Here is a 22,157-nt window from a genome sequence, read left to right as displayed (position 1 = left end):
AACCCTATGGCTATAGCCTACCAGGCTTCTCTGTCCATGGGATTCTCCAGGCAGGAATACTGGAGTGGGTTGCCATGCCCTCCTCCAGGGGATCGTCCTGGCCCAGGGGTCGAACCTGCATCCCTGCATTGGCAGGTGGGTTCTTTATCACTAGCACCATCTGGAAAGCTTCTGTGTGTTTTAAAATAGCCTAAATAAAGGCTATCATTCTGATAGGAAAAATATTTCCATCAGATAAAAGATTAATATTAAGTAAAATGCTCATACAAACTGAATTTTTAGACCCATTAAGACCCCAAAGTGTTCTTCACTAGTGATTAAAAGAAATATAAACTTTTCTCAAATGGTGAGGTCTTATTTTTCAGTAAAAAACTTACACAAATGAAAAGAAGAGAAAGTTATGCTCTGTACAGATTGTTTAATTATGAAGGTAGTTAGATACATTTTTGTTTTTTAAATATGATTCAATTATATTTCTTTGGACAGTCCCAGTCTTTTGCTAATTTTCCTCTTAAGGTTTTGATCTTTTTCTTATTGTTAGACACTTTCTAAAGTGAGGAAATGAATCCTTTCAAGTATGTTACAAGTGATTTTTTTCTGCCATTCTTTCAACTGTATATGATGTTTACAGTAATTGTTTTAAACAGCCAAAAAAATGGTCTTAGAACTTGGTCAAACCCATCTACCCTTTCATGGCAGATTGTATCTCATTTACAAATGGGCAGGTTTCTATTGGTGAGTCATTTTATGTAAGTAACTACAGATAAATTTTATTTAATCTTGAAACCCTGTTAGATTTTGTGGTGTTTGTTGTGCACATTACAGTTGTTTCAGAGAGCTTTTAAATGTTATGTTTTTGCAGGCCTCAGACATCCAGGCAAGGACAGTGGTTCTTACCTGGTCACCACCTTCCAGCCTCATAAATGGTGAAACAGATGAGACCACTGTACCAGATCTCTATGGTTATGAAATTCTGGTCTCAAGCACTGGAAAAGATGGGAAATACAAAAGTGTTTTTGCGTAGGTATTTGTTTTGTTTTACTCCTTCCCGTTATATAAGTTAATGGTTTATCCTAAAGAGCTTAATACTAATTCTGTGCTGTTTTCCCTCTTCATGCTTTTGTTTTGAATCTATAAGTTGACCGGTGATTCTCATTTCAATGTAAATAGTCCACATGCCAGCTGGTTCACATTTCTGTCTACAACTCCCTTGGAATAATTCACTTTCATTGGCCACATTCAGCTTTTTTATTTTTCAGTAGGCTCCCTAATAGATATTTCACTATCCACATATTCCTGAGACATAAATATAAATTGTAGTATGTAGAAGCCAGGACCAGAAATGGAGAACTCTTACATTGTGAACTCATGCAGTGTTGCTCCCCTAGGGAGTTGGATTTCATTCCTACATATACAACCTCATGTCCTATTGTGAAATGAATTTAGTATCCTTGTTCCTCATTTGTGTGTTGAAAATGCCATAGTTCTCTTTTCTTGGTTCAAAAGTGTATTATACTCCAACAAACCTTAGAAAGTCTCAGTGGCTAAAATTGTGACTTTTTGATTGACAGCTGTAAAATAAATTATTTTTCTGTTCTTGTTCATATAGAAATTGTTTATTCTGGTGAAAAAGAGTAAAATTGATAACTGTTGTATAACTTCACCAGGAAGATTGTAAAAGAGGACGTGGTTAGCCATTTGAATGATCGTTACTAACAAAACACTGGATAAATCAACCTTCTTGGTGTATTTAAAAAAAAAAGCTAGTATGGGGAAGAAAGGAAAGTGAAACTGCTTCAGTGACTGCCATCTAGTAACAAGGTCTCCTCCTCTTTGTTGAGACTCCCTTGTGTGTATTTTATTTCATTTTCTTAAAAGAGCAAACCGTACCTACGGGCTAAATAAAGGACCATCAACATAAAGGTTTCTTTTTTGTGTTAATGGCTGTTCTAGTTTGATATGACTGCTTCCTAAGGGAAAGAATTTATCTCCATTTGCAGCCTGACCAGAGAACACAAGAGGGACATTAGTCAACCTCAGTCATCTCGTTATCCTGCACCAATTAAAGTCTCTTTCTGAGGCTGCTACTGCAACTGCCCAGATTCAGTAAGGTGTCCTTCCATCAGTGAGATATGTTTCCTTTTTCATACTGTTCACTGGCTTTGATTCGAGAAACAGGATACCTGGAAGGAAAGTGGGAGGGGGACGGGAGGAAGAAGTCCATTAAGTGGAGAGGAGAGAAACTTGACTGAAGGAAATGGAACAGAGAACAGTGATTTAAAAGAAAAGGAAGAGAAAACAGGCTAACTTGTTGGCTATATGCCCAAATAATAGTGGTAGCAAATAATTAGGAAAATATGTGCTGTTATATTTGAAAATGTAATAGTGGCTATGAAAAATGCTTTACCTTAAATTGTGATTCACTTTTTAGAAACCTACTCATTAAATTCTAACATTTTAAATAAAGTTCCACCTTATATTTTAAATAAAATCCAATAGTGGCAGACTCCTTGTAAAAATTTGATAGTTTTGATTTCAGTTTTGATTTCATGTGTTACTTAGCATTTTAACTATATGCCAGTAATTGAAAATGGTTCTATTTCTTCAGTTAAGCTAAATAGCTATCGTAACTACACACACACACACATACACACACAAAGTCTTGCTTATACAGTCCATTTACTTAGCACACTTTTTTGTTTTCAAGTGTTATGCAGGTACATACCTAAGTGTGGCATATAGCCTAAATACGCAAATTGCTTATTGATACAGTCTGAATGTGGTTACAGTTGGGAACCACAAAGTAAGAAGCAAGTATAATTTCAAGTAAGAAAGTAAAAAGCAGTATAATTTCATAAAATTCCACAAACTGTAGTATACATAACACATTCTCTAAAAATGCTATATTTATCAAATAATGATATGTTACCTTTTTTCCCCCCAGAGGAGAAGAAACCAGTGTCACTTTAAATGATCTCAAACCAGCTACAGATTACCATGCAAAGTAAGGAATTCCTATATGCTACTTTTATGTGATGTATTGTAGCATAGGGTTTGTTTTTAATGATTTCCTTAAAAGTCTAGACTATAATTTCAATATTAATTTTGGATTAAAAACATGGGAGTTTGTGGATTTTGATTTTTCTTTTGCTATAATTATCAACACATTCCCCAAAAAAACATTTATCTCAAATGTTATATTGAAGGGTAAATGGCCTGGTTTGTACGACTTAGGGATTAGAATGAATATATATCACCGACTCAATGGACATGAGTTTGAGTAAACTCAGGGAGTTGGTGATGGACAGGGAGGCCTGGCATGCTGCAGTCCATGGGGTCACAAAGAGTTGGACACGACTGAGCAACTGAACTGAACTGACAGATAATATGTATACTGTATCTGTAATACCTGATTTAGCACTGGAAGACTGTGCTAGCTTTTGAAATTTTTACAAAGCAAAATCATAAATAATAATTTCCACTTATGTATATTTATTCCATCCTATTTTGTAAGAGTTTGGAATATTAAAACTCCTAGAATTTGGTAACATTTAATTGGGATAGCTTAGATACTACTGTTTTACTCTGCACAGTTCTTCTATTACGATTTCACAAAATTATTTTTTAGACTATAGGGCCTCCCCAGCTGGGACTCATGTAACAGTTTATTCAGTCACCTATTTTTAAAAAGAACACTTGTACTTGAGATTATCCTATTAAACTGTCTTCAATTATACTCCCTGTGGATGAACCCTAAGTATTATCCAACCTAATATTTTTCGAACTGTGGATTGTAACCACTGTTGAATCATGAAACTAATTTTGTGGGTTATAGTCAGAATTGTTTTAATATAATCAAATGGAATAGAAAATATCAGTATATTACCCAATTAAGGATATTGTTTCAGAATACTACTTTTGTTGTGTATATGTGTGTATGATGTATATGTGTGCGTATGTATAAATACATATTGCAGAGACAGAGTCATAGTTTAAAATGTATTTCTTTGAGCAGTTAGAAAAATATGAAAGCCACTTGTTTATTCTATTTTTCTTTTTTTTTTAAAGGTTACCCTTTATTTCTGATATGCGTATTTCTCGATAGAACATTTAGAGGGCACTTTACTGACTTGCACATACTTAAAGGTGATGTTATAGAATGGTAGGATACAGTGATTCTGCAGGATAAAACCACAGTTTATTTTATCACCACAGAGTCCAGGCAGAATACAATTCTATAAAGGGAACTCCTTCTGCAGCTGAAACCTTTACCACCTTGAGCTGTGAACCTGACATACCTAACCCACCAAGGATAGCCAACCGGACCAAAAATTCACTTACTTTGCAGTGGAAGGTAAGACTAGAGTGTTTCCAACTGGACATTTGTTTCCTTTTTTTTTTTCCCTTTAGTATTAAACTTCATTTGTTTTCGGAGACAAAAGGAGGTTTAAGCTAACTTGCTCTTGCTCTTCACATATATTAAAGAGGCATTTGTTCCTTATATCCGAAAATAACACTCTTATCAGTTTTTCTTATATAACACAAATATAAATGTAACAGAAACATTGTTATAAATAAATTATATATGTTATATATAACATATATATAACAGAAACATAAAATAAGTTTTTATGACATACTTTTATGAAAGATAAATATTTATGACATGTTTTTATGACAGAAACATAAAATATGTTATATATAACATGTATAACAGAAACATAAAAATAAACAGAAACATAAAAATGTAACATTTACATAACATAAACATAACAGAAAAGATTGGCTTATAATTAGCAGTCCTTATACTGAATGTGTGATGACACTGCAGTGTGTGTTTCTCAAACTTACTGCTTTCTATATTTTGTAATAACGCCTTTATGTCCTGAATTGTATCCTAAAATGAGATTCATAATAACTTAACCCAAATATTAATATGATGCCATAAAGGAGGAATAAAATTATTTCTAATAGAATGCATGCTGTGTCATTTCAGCCATGTCTGACTCTTTGCAACCCCATGAACTGTCTATGGGATTCTCCAGGCAAGAATACTGGAGTGAGTGGTTTACCATGCCCTCCTCCAGGGGATCTAACCAACCCAGGGATCAAACCCACATTTCTTACATTTCCTGCATCAACAGGCAGTTTCTTTATATTTTTTTTAGTGTATAAATATTTGGACCCAATATTACACAAGAAGATGTAATAAAGTGGATAGACACTAGATAGAATTGGATCCTAGATACAACAGGCATTGTTGTCATTGGTGACATGATTTTCTGAAATCCTAACATAGGTCTTGGTAAATTTCTGAATAAAATTAAGTACTGCTGCTGCTGCTAAGTCGCTTCAGTCGTGTCCGACTCTGTGTGCTCCCCCGTCCCTGGGATTCTCCAGGCAAGAACACTGGAGTGGGTTGCCATTTCCTTCTCCAGTGCATGAAAGTGAAAAGTGAAAGTGAAGTCGCTCAGTCGTATCCGACTCCTAGCGACCCCATGGACTGCAGCCTACCAGGCGCCTCCATCCATGGGATTTTCCAGGCAAGAGCCCTGGAGTGGGTTGCCATTGCCTTCTCCGAAAATTAAGTACAGTCTTTCCCAAATTGCATAGTAGTTGCATTTAGGGGAATACACTGTTAAAATTATACCACTGATACCTTGGAAAATGGAATCAAGTTCTAGGCTATAATAATTGTAAACAGATATTCATCTATATGGATATCCAGGAATACATTCAAAAGTCCTGGAGGAAGAAACCAACCAATTATCCTCCAATTAAAAATAAATAAATTTTAAAGAAATTACCGAAAAGAGGATGGAAAAAGAAATAGAAAAAACTTAAATTATCATAGGCTCTCAAAAAAAAAATGTCCTGGAGAAAAAAATAAAATTTTTCATTGTTCTGAAAAGTGAAATTCTTTAGTTCTAGAGGGACCAAATCCTGGGAGAAAGACTAGAACTGAAATTTTCACCATTGAAAATTTAACAGATTGATGATTTAACAGTCTTAGGCAATCAACACATGGAGCCCAGAAGTGGAGATCCAGATAGTATGCACCCTTGAAGTTCCTCTTGCTCTTTTACTTTTTAGTGTATTACATGGTATCACTTGCAGATTGTATTGATAAGTTGAGTTTTAATGAAAATGACAGGATCTGTCCCAGAAGCTTAAAGATGATAAAAACCTTCTGATAAAAGATAGTTCTTGATAAAAGATTGTTCAGAGTTTAGAGAAATCTGAGTAGCCTCCTGCTTTGCTTTCTTTTCTGGCAGTTAAAAGGATTATAGGATGTACATCTGTGTCTGTATTCTCTGTGCAGATTTTTCAGGGCTAAATCCCAGAGAACATCTATAGCACAATAGATGCCTTAGATTAGATCAGCACCAATACCTTTTATACACGTACTAACTTGTACTCATTTGGGGTTTTTTTGGTGTTTGTTTTAGGCACCTAGTGACAATGGCTCTAAAATCCAAAGTTTTATTTTAGAATGGGATGAGGTAAGTACATTTGAACTTTTAAAATTAGCCTAAAATGTATGTATACCTTCAGGCAGAAATAGCTTTCTGTTTAATTTTTTTCCTCTTTAAAAACAATATGAATGATTTCATGTGGTGCTTGAGTCAGTTGATGGTGTTCTTAGAAAATGTTACTGACCAGACCTCCTGATGTTTTAGTTTTTTCCAACTAAACCAACCGCAAAGCAATCACTTGGTTAATTAACTTGATGGAGTATTTTCTTTCACATCAGCCTTAAAGGACTGCTTTAACAAATTACCACAAACTGGGCGCCTCAAAACAACACTTTTATTCTTATAATTCTGGAAATCAGAAATCCAAACTGGCTTTCACTGGGCCAGAATCAGGGTGGCACCTGAGCCCTGCTTACTCCAGGGACTCTAGAGGAGAACCCATTGCCTTGCCTTTTCCAGCTCCTGGAGGCGTCCTCATTACTTGGTTCATGGCCACATCAGATTGCCTTTTCTCCCCCTACTGCCCTTATCACATGACCATCTCAGGTCCTTCTCTGCCTTCCTCTAGAAAAGATACTTGTAATTCCATTGAGGATGCACCCAGATGACCCAGCATAATCTCTCCAATCTCAGGAGCCTGACCTTCACCACATTTATACAGCCTCTGCTGCCATCTGAGGTCATATTCATGGGTCCCAGGGGTCAGGATCTGGGTATCTTTGGGAGCCTACCACAGCAAGCATCCTGGGCTTTGCTATTTAGTACTTTGTTTTACTGTCATTTGTCATGCTCTCTTTTGCCCTGCTGCTTCACTGCAGCAAAGAGGAGGGGCCAGAGGGAGTAGAAGAAATTCCAGTCATATATTAAAACAGTAATGAGGCGCAACCCAAGGAAGTTTTATTCCAGAAGTTCTAAGTGAATACAGAATTAGGCAATCTATTGCAGTATCAGAGTACTTGAGAAGAAAAACCATATCATCTTGATAAATTATGACAAGTATTTGATAAAATTTATTACCAGTTTCATTTAAAACTCAAATTAGGAATAAAAGGGTAATCCCTTTTTTGATAGTTTTGTATTAAGTGAAGTACTATCAGTAAACAATAAAAGCATTTCCAGCCAAACAAAAATAAGTCAAAGTTACCAGTTTTTCCTACCTTTATTTGACATTACTCAGGAAATCATAGCTAAATAGTATCAAAAAAAGGAGGTAGAGCTATGGTGGCTGGCCTGGGGGACAAAATTATCATTGTTTAGAGATGATATGAGTTTCTATTTAGATAACTCAATAGAATAAACTATAAACATTATTAAAACTAACATGAGAGTTAAACAAAGCACCAAATTCAGACTAAAGATTTTCTCTGACAGAGGTCACTGTAACCACCCTTTACGTGTGTGTGTGTGTGTGTGTGTGTGTGTGTTTAAGTCACTTCAGACTTTTTGTGACCCTATGGACTGTAGCCCACCCTCAGGGGTCCTCAGTTGAGGAGATTGTCCAGGTAAGAATACTGGAGAGGGTTGCCACGCCCTTCTCCAGGGGACCTTCCCGACCTAGGGATTGAACTCACGTCTCTTATGTCTCCTTCATTGGCAGGCGGGTTCTTCACCACTAGCACCACCTGGGAAGCCCTATCCTTTACCTCTACCACACAACAAAGAGAAATGGGTAGAAAATGAGAAATTTGTCAATTTTATATAACACAAATTTCTGAAACTCTTCACTTGTCCTGAACTGCAAGCTTTTCTCTCTCCCATCTTAATACATATAATGGAGTTTTTCTATCTATTTATATTTTTTCAGTGTTAAATCTAATCAGTAGTAGCATCAGCGTTTACTTTAAGGACATTTAGCAGCTGTCCAGGTGGTTTGAAGATGCATAGGAGGGACCTTTTTTAAAACTGTTTGCATAAAACTTTTCATAGGTTAAGGAGAGCAGCCAGATACTTATGTTGAAGATCAACCTATTTCTGCCACTACCAGTCACCCCATAGAGTTGTGGGGTCCATACTCAGAAAGAGTTTCTTTTATTAAAAGCCAGAGGTTTAGCATCAGCTCTAAAATCGTATGTTTAGTTCAAGAAGCTATACAGAGATGCCTACTCTTTGGTTTTTTAATTTGCATTAATGAACAATGAGTATCGTATAAAGGATGTGTTATCTCAACCTTCTCTTGAGATTCATGACATGTATGTAACAAAGATGACTTTAAATGTATACTAGCTAATATGTTACTGTCAGGAATTAATGTGGATTTCTTTTTACATTAATGTACAGTGATGTATAAAAACTTTCTTTTAGGGAAAAGGAAATGGAGAATTTTGTCAGTGTTATATGGGCTTACAGAAGCAATTTAAAATTACTAAACTGTCACCAGCAATGGGTTGTAAATTTAGACTGTCAGCCAAAAATGACTATGGTACAAGGTAAGATACATTTTAATATAGGTATTTTAGACTTCATTTGTATAAATTATTTACAGTCCAAATTAACCACTAAAAATTCTGCCTTAGTGTATTATCACTTTGTTGATACAGTTAAGACGTGTTACTAACCTAGCAAAAGCTATAAGAGAAATTTAATTATGTAAATGGCAGTTTTAAAAGAATAATTCATCGTTAGGTATCTGACCTAGTTACCATAAAGATATTATCACATCAAAGATAATCCAATAATGTTATCAAATTTATCATTTTCACCAAAAATGTCATTTATCAAAACTGTGTTCTTTGGCTTTAGAAAATTAACTTTTTTTCATTCCTTCTTAAAAACCATTTGTTTCAACAGCGGTTTTAGTGAAGAAGTCTTATATTACACCTCAGGCTGTGCCCCATCTATGCCATCAAGTCCTGTATTAACTAAAGCTGGGGTTACTTGGTTATCCTTACAATGGAGTAAACCCTCAGGAACACCATCAGATGAAGGAATTTCTTACATTTTAGAGATGGAGGAAGAAACTTCAGTAAGTATATGTATTTTAAATAGGATATTTAGAACATTTTAGTGTGACATTAATCCTGATACAGTAAATACTGCCACAATAGCTAGCTCCTTCCCCAGGCCCTTTGAAACCTTGGTTGGTTACTGTTTGGAAAGGACCGGAAGTGAGGAACAGCTCAGTCTTTTGCTTTCTCAATATGTTGGAGGGGGGTTTGTTTTTTATGTGTGTATGTATATATGCACTTTGTGCCTGGGAACAACACAGACCCCATGTAAGTATATATGTTTTAAGGAGAATAAAGAGAGGGCAAGATCATCACAGCCTTAGACCAAGCTACTCTAAAAGATAAGAAAAGAGTGTGTCTGCATTCTCCAACTGTGTGCAAACGCTGCCTCCCCGAGTGCCACAGAGACTTTGAAGAGCCTCACATGATACTATCCAGTTAGTGTCTCATCTCCTGTGAGATAGCACAGAGCTGAACAAGTGTTAGACTGTCCTCTGTTAGTTACCTATAGCTCCATAGCTTTTCAGAGTTACTTTGAAAAGTTACTTTGAAAAGGTCCATCCTAGATATATACCCCGAAGAATTGAAAGTATGTTTGTATAAAACTCTGTACCCCAGTGTTCATAGCAGCATTAATCATAATAACCAAAAAGTGGGAATAACTGAAATATCCGTCAACTAATGTTAAGAATTGGATAAACAAAATGTACTATATCCATGTAGTAGAATATCATTCAGCCATATAAAGGGATAGAGTACTGACATATGCATAGTACCACACATGAATGAGCCTTAAAAACGTCTTGCTAAATAAAAGAGCACAGTCACAAAAGACCACACACCATGTGATTCCGTTTACATAGGTATTGGCAAATTCAGAGAGACAGAAAGTATATCAGTGTATAAGAAAAGAGAGGAAGTGAGTGCTAACCAGAAAGTAAAAGTACTTTATTTAGGCTTTATTCTGGAACTAGGAATTAAATGATGGTTTTACAAGCTTATGAATATACTGTAAACCATCAAATGGGAATTTCATGGTTTGTGAATTATACCAGTTTTTTTTTTAACTTTTAAAAATAACATTGTGAAAGTAGTGAAGCATTGTCCCTAGGGCTAGAAATAATAATGCCAAATCTAAATAACATCTCAACCTGCCAGCCCAACCAATCACTCATCTTTCACCGAAACACAAGTGTGTGTTCAGGGAGAGTTAAATATGTTAAATAGTTACAGTTTTGTTTAATTCTTGCAACGTCCATCTGGGAAATTCACCTTAGTTTTAGGGATAAGCTTACCGATGGTGATGTTACCATTGCCTCTGATTTTCCCTCAACACAAAGAGCTTCCCTTGGTTACTGTATTTACTGAGAATAAGTGCTGGTCTTCATCCTCCTACAAATGGTCAGCAGCATTTCTTGATCTGTCTTCTCAAGATAGAAACATCAAGGAGAAGATTACAGTCAACCAGGCCATTACTCACATTGCACACAGCAGAAGATGAAGAGGGCCTGAATCTTTTCACATATTGCTTATTCACCATATTTCTGCTGTTAGCCATCTAATGAAGACTTTTTTTCCCTTTCCAGGGATATGGTTTTAAGCCTAAATATGACGGGGAAGACCTTGCTTACACAGTGAAAAATCTCAGACGCAGTACAAAGTATAAATTTAAGGTAAGCTTTGAAAGCCCTTGAAAGGTTTATTGTTCTTACTGTTCTGTTTTAAAACCAAGTACATGCCTCATTCTCATAATTTTAAATCTTAAAATATTTTGGCCTTTTCTAGTGAGCTTTATTGTTTTACTCTCTTACTATATAATAATGCTTCTCAAACTTTATGTATTTAAATTCAAAGCAGTCTTAATGTTTAACAAGACTCTGTAAAATGTGAACAAAACATCTTTTAAAATGTGGGTGTCATTGAGCATAGTCAGAATATGCTTTTTTGGCAGGTGTATCAGAAAAAAGTAATGCTGTTATGCTCTTTGAAGTGGTGGTCCACTTACTAGTAGCTACTTAAGGTGATATCTACCATGTTTCTTTGCTGTAAAGTTGTTCTTTCTCCCTTTGTAATAAGTATTTTGTAAATACTGTATAGACATCTTGTCCCTCATCAAAGTCTCACCCACTAGTTTTAACATCCATTGATTATTCTTGCCCTGAATCATTCAGTAACTATGATTAATGGTTGCCAAGTGGTGGTTTTTAAAATTTCTTCTACATTGATTAGTTGGCATTATACTAAAAGGAAAAGCTTTGTCTTCTCATTTATATTAGTATGAACTCATGGATTCCTGTTTACTGAGTGGGTTATATTTTGTTACTGTGCTTATCAGTTATGAGGTTCAAATTGTCTTAGATTTTGGGAGCCCTTGTCAAGCTGACTTCTGATTTTTTTGACATGTCCCCACCCCATCATTCTTTGAGCCCCTCCTTTCTGGCACATACTACATTCTCATCATTTACTTTCTCTTCTTCAAATTTGACATTGACCATTTCTCAGAGCACCTGGGTCCTTTAAGCAGACAGTGGTGTTTAGAAGTCAGGATCTGGGTAGTAAGTATACTTAATGCTATAGGATTTTTGTCACTCCGAGGCCTCCTCTCAGTGGACAAAGCCAAGAACTAGATGTACGTGTGTATGTTTTGTGTGTGTGTGTGTGTAGACACACGTAGACCCTTTACATGCAGGAACACATATTTCTACATATATATCTGTTTTTAAAAATCATGAGTTTGCACCCTATACCTCCATTTGATCTAGTGCCACAGATTAATTCTAATTTTCTCACTTTCCTTATTTCTAACTCCCATCATCATCAGTGAGAAACTCTTCCCTATTTATGTTCATGGTATTTTACTTACTGGATGAAACCCCTCTTGCCCTCATAGCCTTCCCGAAAGTCGTATCCAGAGCACTTGAGTTTGTGCAGGGTGAATGCTGCTGCCTCTGCCCAACCTTTGTCCATCCTCCAGCACACGTGCTCGTCTCATTGTCCCATCTGATGGCCTTCAGACTTAATTATTTTATGAAAGTAGAGATACTCTATATGTCATTCTTGCTCATTGGAGGCCTGGAGAGGAGACTCTACATATCATTCTTGCTCACTTGAAGCAATAGCAAGCTTTGAAAATTCTCCTGTGAGAATTTTCAGGATTCTTCTGAAATCCTGAATCTTTCCAAGCATCCATTCTAGGATATAGTCTATCTTTGACTTGGTCAGTGATACACATTGCTATTGCTTGGCAGACAGGGCCTTGAATTAGCTAACATACAATTTAATATAAGCCAGCCTTCATTTTCGTACAGGGGTTTTCCCAAAAAGGTAACAGGATGCTTACTAGTTGACAAATTCAACATTTGAATTTTCCTACCATTGTTTGTTTAAACACATTATTCCAAATAAATGATAGAAGCCATTGTAAAGTGTTTTCACTATTAAAAAGAAAAGTTCTATTACTCCTTGAGAACCTAAGAAAGAAAATTTTAGTGATATTAGGAAATTTGTTTATGTAGTGCATAATTATATCTGTTATGTTTTATTTGGGGCTTCCCTGGTGGCTCAGACAGTAAGGAGTATGCCTGCAATACTTATTTTGTATACTAGCTTCATTTTCAAAACTTCTGATAGCACTGGGTCATTTTAATTTTCAAATACAGTTTTTATATTGACACAATTTACAAAGTATCTAAGGAAGATGTACATTTATTCCAGTTTTCCTCTTACGATGTTGGATTGCATTTTTGCTTCAGTTAACAATTATAAAACCTCACCACATGGGCTTCTCCATAGGGAAGCTACATACATCATCGTTTCTGCTACACACTTTGTTAGAAGCAAGTTATTAAGGACAATTCAAAAGGAGGAGGAGTTAACCTTTATCTTTTAAAGAGAGGAAATTCAGAGAATCTGACATTTTTTTAAATCCCTGAAGACTGTTAAAAAAATAAGTTAAATCAAGCCTCGCCAAGTATGATCAGATTATATAGCTTGTTCCAGTGATGACTCTTGTTTAGTGCCAAAATGTTAGACTCACTTGTATTTTCAGGACTGACTGAAAGGGGATTATACCTGAATTCTCTTCATATGTGCTGAGTTCCTTTTGCAGACAAGCAGTTCTCACATAAATCATTTGATTGACCCTATTTGTCTCCCATCACTTTGTTCATTAAGCCAGTATCATTAAGTATCAGACATTAATTATGTCTTGGTGTTCTCATCATAGGTTATTGCTTATAACTCAGAAGGTAAAAGTAGTCCAAGTGAAGTCGTCGAGTTTACGACCTGTCCTGATAAACCCGGAGTCCCTGTAAAGCCTTCAGTTAAAGGAAAGATACATTCACATAGTTTTAAAATAACTTGGGGTAAGATATTATGCATATTTGTATGTCATTACTTTTATATTTGATTTAAATGATTTGAATATTTAGATCATTTTTAAGATACTTGAGTAGATTTGTTAGCTTAGTGAGAAATGTGAGACTCACTGTTTGATGATCTGCTTTATGGAGAGCATTGTACTCATACATACTAAGTTCAGGTTTGATGGAGGAAGAACTTGGGGTCACCTGTAGAACTCTGAACAGGGGCCACCTGCGTGAGATGAAAGAGTATTGAATTCATAGCTAAAGTTTTCATGGCTCATTCTGGTTTTCATGAGAAATTAAAATCACTTACTCATTTAAAACAAAAATTTATTGAGAATCTGCTTCTGTAAAAACAAGAATAAATAAGGTGCTGGTATTAATTTTTAAAAAGTCATTACAGGTGATTCTTCTTTCTTTTAGAGCAATCCTGAGTTTGGTGTTCTGTTTATTATGAGTTTATGTCATTTTTTGAATTGTATATACTCTGCCTAATACCACTTTTGCTTCTTTGGATAGACCCACCAAAAGACAATGGAGGGGCAGCCATCAATAAATATGTAGTGGAGATGGCAGAAGGTTCTAACGGTAAGAATAACTATTAAAACTTTAGTCTTCATGGTTCTAAATTTTACATGATGTCTTTTCTTTCCTCTTGATTTTTTTCCTTTGTTTGTAGCAGATAAGATTTTGCCTGTTATGACCCACTCTAAGTTGTAATCTCCAGATATACAGTGACTCAAATGTAAGACTGCTGTATACTTACATTATTACATTTTCTTATTTTTTCCTCATTGGTTTGCATTGCTCAATTAGTATACCTAAAGTCTTCTGAAGGTTAGCTCACTCAGATTTATACCCAGATGTATCAGAAAAATCTTCTAAAATTTAACTTATAATAGTTTTAATAATAAGTTCTTTGTCTAGTGATCTTTATTCTTGAATCACACATTTTTATCTTTATATCAAATGGCCTATTTCCTTGCAAAAAATTAAGATGTCTTTTAATTAAGACTAAACTTCCTATGGTATTGGTTCTTTCTATTCTTTGTGTGTTATAATGTTATTACTGGGCCAGTAAGCACGTTTAAAATGTTTAATTAAAAGCAAATTATCGATCTAAGTCAGAGTCTGTACAGAGTTACAGAGAGATTTCACTTCAACAAAGCCATGCAAATTTGTCTAGGAAGCTGTACACATAAAGAAAATTATATCATTTCCAGGAAACTCAAAAAACAGGCTTAAATCATTTCTGACAAATTACATAAACGCTTACTTAGTGAAGTGAAGCTAGGATACCTGCCATGTCCTTGATACCAAAATGTTAAACATTACCTTGTCGCTGATGGAGCATGATTCTTCCATCTTACAGGAAACAAATGGGATATGATATACAGTGGCGCTACTAGGGAACATCTTTGTGATCGACTGAATCCAGGCTGTTTCTATCGTTTTCGAGTTTACTGCATCAGTGACGGAGGACAGAGTGCGGTAATACTTATGTGTAGATTTTTTTTTCTCAAGTTTGGTCAAATGAGATGAAATCATCAGATGCCACCTCAAATATTGAAGTACATCCATAAAATGTATAACCCAGATGGTTAAGTTTTAGTGACCAGACTAGACTAATGTAGTATTTAGCTTTTGTGAATATCTGTTGTCTGGTTGCTGTTTAGCTTTGGAAAAAATAGGTATACAAAAACATTGCAGAAAATTTTATAAAGATAAATTTTAGGATGATGCTCAATTAACCCTACCTAACAGAAATAGAAACAAAATCATTATTTAAACACAAATTCTAAATACACACTTATTTCAGAAAAGTTTGGCAATTATTTTATTTCTTACTAGAGACAGAAATGGACTTAAATGTGCCATTGATTATATATGAGACATTTGTAATGTTCTGGAAAAGTATAATGTTTTTTAATAGGAGTGATTTTTTAATGAATTCAACCAATAATGTATCTTAGAGCATTCATAATTGTTATTTTTTTCAAATGAGATTTAATGCAATGAAAGTAATTTTTTTTTATGAATTAGGAGCATTTTGTTGAAAATAAGAGTACAGTGAAGTTGAGTTGCAAGTCCTATGCAACAGGCTTTGGATCCAATTGCTTCATTTTCTTTAATATGAAATCTTAAGTGTGAACCTTACTGTTTATAAAATGTTAAGTATAAACCTTAGTACTGTGCAGATAATGAATATAGCACTGAGTTTGTGTCAGTGCTTTTAAGAGAATGTCTTTTAAAATAAAACTAAAAGTTTTTTTAGTAGCATAGAAATGAAAAGTAATACCAAATACCTGGAAAGATGCTAAATACTTGAGAACACTTATCTGATTTTTAAATTATTTTTAGGATGAAAGAAAAGACTTTTTTTTGTTAATATTAAATTAGCGTTTAGGTTGAAAAATACAGTCAAGTGGTCAAAATAGTCTAAACCTCCTAAAAACACAGCAAACAGCATTTATAGAATGTTAGAACATTCTTTAGAAGAGATTTGTAGATCCCTTTGGACACCAGAAATAATGTCCATTAGGTTATGAGGAAAGTTTTTTTTTTTTAATTATGGAAAGAAGAAAAGAGTTCTTTGTTGGGTTTTGTTTTTTTTTTTTCTGGTAACTTTATATCTAGTAGGCACGTAATACTTGTCCTTATTTTACTTGCCTATATAAAATTTGTGTTTTAATGATTTAATTAGATTTGATTTTATTCAGAACTTTATTCCTTTTCTTTTGATACTCAGATGCAAAATATTGGTACAGTCTTTGTGTTTGTCTTATTTTCCTTTAACAAAAGCAGTCTGATTATTTGGCTTGGGGCATTTTTGTTTTGTTTTTGCTTTTGTTTTGGCAGGTATCTGAATCTTTACTTGTGCAGACTCCAGCTGTGCCTCCTGGCCCATGCCTCCCTCCCAGATTACAGGGTAGACCCAAAGCAAAAGAAATACAGTTACGATGGGGTAATTTTCATTTTGGTAATAAATTATAATTAAGTTGGTACTAAATATATTCCTTTTGTTTAACTGTGTGAATCTTTCCACCTTTAGGACCCCCTCTGGTCAATGGTGGATCACCCATTTCTTGCTATGGGGTGGAAATGTCTCCTGTAGAAAGAGATGAACCCAGAGAAGTTTACCAAGGTCCTGAAGTAGAGTGTACAGTGAGCAACCTTCTTCCTGGAAAGACTTACAGCTTCAGACTACGTGCAGCTAACAAAATGGGGGTAGGAAAACCGAGCTGACTGAATTATAAATCCCAGTGGTATTTCATATAACATGTCAATGTGCCCATTATTTGACCATTTTGCTTTCAACATGTGACTCCAAATTTTATAATTTTTAATAAGCCTCTGTTGATAAATGAGAATTCAGTATTTACCATAGCTTAACAGTTATAGAATATCAGTACTTTAAAATTCCAATTACTATTATGTGACACTTTGACCTTGAGCTGAGCCTTTCAGGCAGTACTAATGGAGTTTACTTAGTAAGAAGAGGAGAAACATGATCATAAGATGAAATAAGTAAGTGTTTTGAGGCTGGTTGTACGCAGTGTTTATTGCCAGTTGACAACTACTCGTGATTTATTTTTTTTACCTAAGGGAAAAAACTTATATTCTAAGCATTTCTGGTTTTGTGTATTTTTTTGTTTTTGTTTTTAATTATCTCTGTACCTGTAGAACTCCATAAAATAGAATAGGTGATATCTCCATTTTACAGCTGAGGAAGCTGGGGCTCAGGAAAGCTAAACTCCTTGCCCCAGCACTCACACATACTAAAAAGTGGGAGACATCAGTCACTCTGTCCAACTCTGGAGCCAAAACCCTTTCCGCTCAACTGGGACATCTCTCATCTCTCTGAATTAAAAGTTCTCTGAGGACCAACCAGTCACTTCTGACTTTGAGTTAGCACTGTGTTTCTTAAAACTACGGTATAATTAAAATTTCATGAAATTAAACTGACAAGTCTTTCCCCATTACTTCAGACTTTAGTAAACTCTGATGATCTTGGCAGCCCCTCAAGGCTGCAGGACACGGGGTAGCATCTTTAATACTAGTGTCTTTAATCTGTGTTTTCAGGTTTGTGATAACTTGTCAGAATCATCTCAAGTAAATATTTGTTCCCTATATTTTCACAGAATGCATTTTTATACCCTATTAAAGCTGTTACTTAAGTTTAAGTTATAATTTATGCCTGCAATCTCTCGTGCTTTTAATTGGTATTCATTTCTTCACTCTTGACATGATTTCTTCTTTTTATTCGACCTAATTCCTAAATTCCCCTCCGTTCTTACAAAAAACCAATTCATTAAAGAATAAGGGGCAAGAGAAGAAACTACAGTAAAGGAAACTTTAAAATACCTCACATATTTACTTCCATGATCATTAATTAAATCTTTACTTTCTGTGATTTCTTTTAGGAGAATTTTATTATGACTAATTAGTCTTAAAGGAAAAAGATGATGAATTTAATTATCTGTGAATATTTATAGAGAGCTGTGCAATTGGTAGGTGAAAAATGAAAACACTGATTAATATTTGTTTTTCTAGTTTGGGCCATTTTCAGAAAAACATGATATTACTACAGCCCCTGGACCACCAGATCAGTGTAAGCCCCCTCAAGTGACGTGCAGATCTGCAACTTGTGCACAAGTGAATTGGGAGGTATTGTAATTTCCTTCACTTATATTTGCTTTAAATGATTAAAAAAGAGAATGAAGATACTATTCATTTCATCTCCATAAATTATACAAAGAGTAAAGTCCTAGTTAAATCCACTTGGTAAAAAGTAAATTCTTTTCTCTCTTTGAAGTATTTAAATAAGGTATATGTTTACAAGTGTTTAGATTCTTGTTCATGATGGTGCCCCATCTCAGTACTGAGATATTTACCCATGGTGCACTTAATGTTCAGAACAGACATTCATAGGAATTAGTGTATACTATTTCTCTCATGTTTATTATCTCCAGTATACTTACTGCATATAGTAGTAATCAATAATGATAATTACATTTTCTGTTTCCTTTGAAATTTAACAAAATATCCTTGTATGATTTAACATTTATATTACTTAATAGAATTATTTAAAGTGTATTTACCTTAAGATACTCTTTAAAGTGATTGAATCATATTTCTGTGTCTGATTGAAAACAGTTATATTTTTTGACAGATCTTTAATTCAGGTGGCCTTAATGAATAAAAATGTAATATTAAACAGTTTATGTTCTGTTAAACATTTTTTTAGAAATCCAAAAACAGTTCACTTTTTTATGTGCTTGGGTAAATAACATTTTTGCCCCCAAACTATGTAATCATTATCAGAACTTAAGACAAAAGACTTTATCCCCTTTTCTTAACTTTAAGGTCCCTTTGAGTAATGGAACTGATGTCACTGAATACCGATTGGAATGGGGAGGAGTTGAAGGAAGTATGCAGATATGTTACTGCGGGCCCGGTCTCAGTTACGAATTAAAAGGACTTTCACCAGCAACCACCTATTATTGCAGAGTCCAGGTAAAGGTGGTCAGGGTCTTGTCACTCTAGAGTTTTGTGTTTTGTGAGCATTTGCATGATTATGTCTTTAACTTTGGGGCTCTGTCAATTTGTAGGCTCTGAGCATTGTGGGTGCAGGCCCTTTTAGTGAAGTAGTAGCCTGTATGACTCCACCATCAGTTCCTGCTATTGTGACTTGTCTTCAAGAAATAAGTGATGATGATATAGAAAATCCCAATTATTCACCATCTACATGCCTTGCAATAAGCTGGGAAAAGCCTTGTGATCATGGTTCAGAAATTCTTGCCTACAGCATAGACTTTGGAGATAAACAGCCCTTGACAGTGGGAAAGGTTACAAACTACATTCTAGACAATCTGCAGCCAGATACAACATACAGGTACACAGTAAAAACTATCTTAATTTTTGCCTAGACCAGAGAGACACTTTAAATAGAATAATCATAAACTAAACCTTTTTTTTTTTAACATGGCACTTAGAATACGAATTCAAGCCTTGAATAGCCTTGGAGCTGGTCCTTTCAGCCACATGATAAAATTAAAAACTAAACCCCTCCCTCCTGACCCACCTCGTCTGGAATGCGTTGCCTTCAGCCACCAAAACCTTAAACTGAAGTGGGGAGAAGGAACCCCAAAGACATTGTCGACAGATTCGGTTCAGTACCACCTTCAGATGGAGGATAAGAATGGAAGGTGGGTGTTTCTAATTGCTTCTTTATATTGTCTCTTAGGTCTCAAGTATATAAATTTTTTTAACACTAGAAATAAATTATTTTCAAAAACAATTCTCCTAAGAAATAATTTTTAAGTATGCCGTTTTTGAAACATCAGAAGACAAAGTGAAGAAAGAAAATAGGGGATCTGTTCTTTGGCTCTCTAACCCATTCACTCTCTTCAAGCTAGTGAAAGGAGCGATCTTTATGGCAAAATAAGTTCATCAATGCTGATTTCCAGCAAGAGGTAGTTTTTACAGTAAACAGTTGATTAGCATAAGATTTTTGAGATCCTTGAGGGTTATGTCTCACCCTCCACACTCTCACGGCGTGAACACCATGTGAATGCAGGAGTTCACTTCCTCACCATCAGATCTTAGACCCTCTGATAAATAGTCCAGTCCCCTGGCTACTCAGGTTCTTCTCTGTTCTGTCCTTTGCCATCTCATTATATGTGTGCTGTTTTATTCCACTAAATCATGCATTTGAATTATAGTGTTATTCAAAGTAATTAGTGTAAATTATTCAAAATCCAATCTGGGGCAGTATATTGATATTAAATCCAAAATAAACAATGCCATATATCTTCCTCAGTTGATACTTTAATCTTTTAAGAATTCTGTTTTGTTCTTGTTTTTTATGTTTCACTCAATTTGTTAGAAATAAATTTGTATGTCTGATAGATTCAGAGTACTAATGACAATTTTTCCCTAGGTTACTTTGTTTTTTTTGCATTGGGTTTGTATGTCAGCCAAATATTCAATAATGGAATACTCAGGGTACTTGTATATCAGTACTCCTTATCAGAAATAATTATGCATTTAAAATAGCGTATAGAATTAAACATCCTGTATCAATCATAAGAGCATTACACAGAGCAAATAGTATTGATCATTTATTTCCTGAAATCTGTGCCTCTCTGAATGTTAGCCTTTGCTCCTGGCAGAATTTGTGTACTCTTTGTAACCTTATATCTGGAAGGAAGATTTTTGCCTTGCTGCACATTTTTGGTATAGCTATTTATCTTTAATATATGTTGTTATTGTTAGGTGAATTAATTAATTTATATTTAGGGTTGTGCAAGATTTACTAGAAACAGATTTAATTGGTATTTGGTTGAAAAATAATAGAACAAAGATTCTATGAAGTATAGATGATATTAGTCTATATTGTAGATATTATTGTAGATATTATTCTATATTGTAGAACTTTAAGCATGATTAATGTTTAGCTGGCATCTAAAGAACTGTTGCAGGGTGTGGGGTATGGCTTTATGGTCTTCGTGGAAAATAAAGAAATTAAAGTGTTTTATGATACTGTAAATTTACCACATAAGTTTCATAGATCAATTTAATATCTTTAGTTACTTTCCTTTGATTTTTCACAACTCTTCACATTTGTTGTGGGATCGTGTCAGAATGCTACCTCATCTGTTCCCTGACCACAGGTTTTTTATCGTGGTTCAGCTTTTTACAACAGTGGCTTTGCCACTGGTTTTTTAATCCTCTCAGTTTAAAAAAAAAAAAAAAAAAATGGAGATTCAAAAGGCAAGGCTTATCCAATTACTACTTCTTGGAAACAGTGTTACTAACGATCATTAAGTATTCCTTCATTTTAAACTAACTACAATTTTCAGACTATTAGAACTACATAAGTTCTAATGTAGAACTCATTCCTCAATTTCCAAAAATTTTTAAAACAGCCAATTAAAATTTTGGAGAACATTCAGCATATGTATGTCATATATGACACTAAACTTTGCATTGAACAGTTCAAGTGGATAATTTATGGGAAATTATATACAATATTATCTCATACTATTGGGTAAATATTAAGAAAACCTCACTAAATCAATTAAAATTATGCCTAGGAAAGGGAATTACCTTTTTTATGTGACAAACTGTATGCCTATAACTCTAGTTAGAAATAATTGATAATGAAAATTGTGATGTTCTGAGTATCTTTTAAGATGTATACATTAAAAAACAGCAGTCAGAAGCAAAGCGATACCAGAAGCCTAAAAAGAAACAGTTATTGTGATTGGATATGAAATTTTGCAATAAATTTTCAGGAAACTATGGCAAATTGGGAAATTAACTAATTCTGTGATTTTCATCTGATGAAAAATAAGGATTTATTGAGT

The 22,157-nt window shown here is 34.6% G+C and overlaps 1 protein-coding gene across 9 annotated transcripts in view; it reads left to right on the top strand.

Moving 5' to 3' along the window:
• The window catches only part of FNDC3A (fibronectin type III domain containing 3A), a 114,209-nt gene that overhangs the window by 83,048 nt on the left and 9,004 nt on the right, over positions 1-22,157 (top strand). For 8 of the 9 annotated variants that reach the window (XM_006063594.4, XM_045162477.1, XM_006063592.4 and 5 more), the window contains 16 exons: positions 863-1,020; positions 2,945-3,004; positions 4,216-4,354; positions 6,450-6,503; positions 8,778-8,902; positions 9,264-9,438; positions 11,008-11,094; positions 13,647-13,785; positions 14,305-14,373; positions 15,158-15,276; positions 16,645-16,750; positions 16,838-17,013; positions 18,340-18,453; positions 19,153-19,302; positions 19,398-19,681; positions 19,782-19,994. In XM_006063594.4, the coding sequence (XP_006063656.2) occupies positions 863-1,020; positions 2,945-3,004; positions 4,216-4,354; positions 6,450-6,503; positions 8,778-8,902; positions 9,264-9,438; positions 11,008-11,094; positions 13,647-13,785; positions 14,305-14,373; positions 15,158-15,276; positions 16,645-16,750; positions 16,838-17,013; positions 18,340-18,453; positions 19,153-19,302; positions 19,398-19,681; positions 19,782-19,994 (2,168 nt within the window). The remainder of the gene's footprint in view (positions 1-862; positions 1,021-2,944; positions 3,005-4,215; positions 4,355-6,449; positions 6,504-8,777; positions 8,903-9,263; positions 9,439-11,007; positions 11,095-13,646; positions 13,786-14,304; positions 14,374-15,157; positions 15,277-16,644; positions 16,751-16,837; positions 17,014-18,339; positions 18,454-19,152; positions 19,303-19,397; positions 19,682-19,781; positions 19,995-22,157) is intronic. The other variant, XM_044926972.2, reaches the window with a different exon arrangement.

Source organism: Bubalus bubalis, chromosome 13, assembly GCF_019923935.1.
Source record: "Bubalus bubalis isolate 160015118507 breed Murrah chromosome 13, NDDB_SH_1, whole genome shotgun sequence".
Lineage (NCBI taxonomy): Eukaryota > Metazoa > Chordata > Mammalia > Artiodactyla > Bovidae > Bubalus > Bubalus bubalis.
This window is presented reverse-complemented; position numbering and strand designations above follow the sequence as displayed.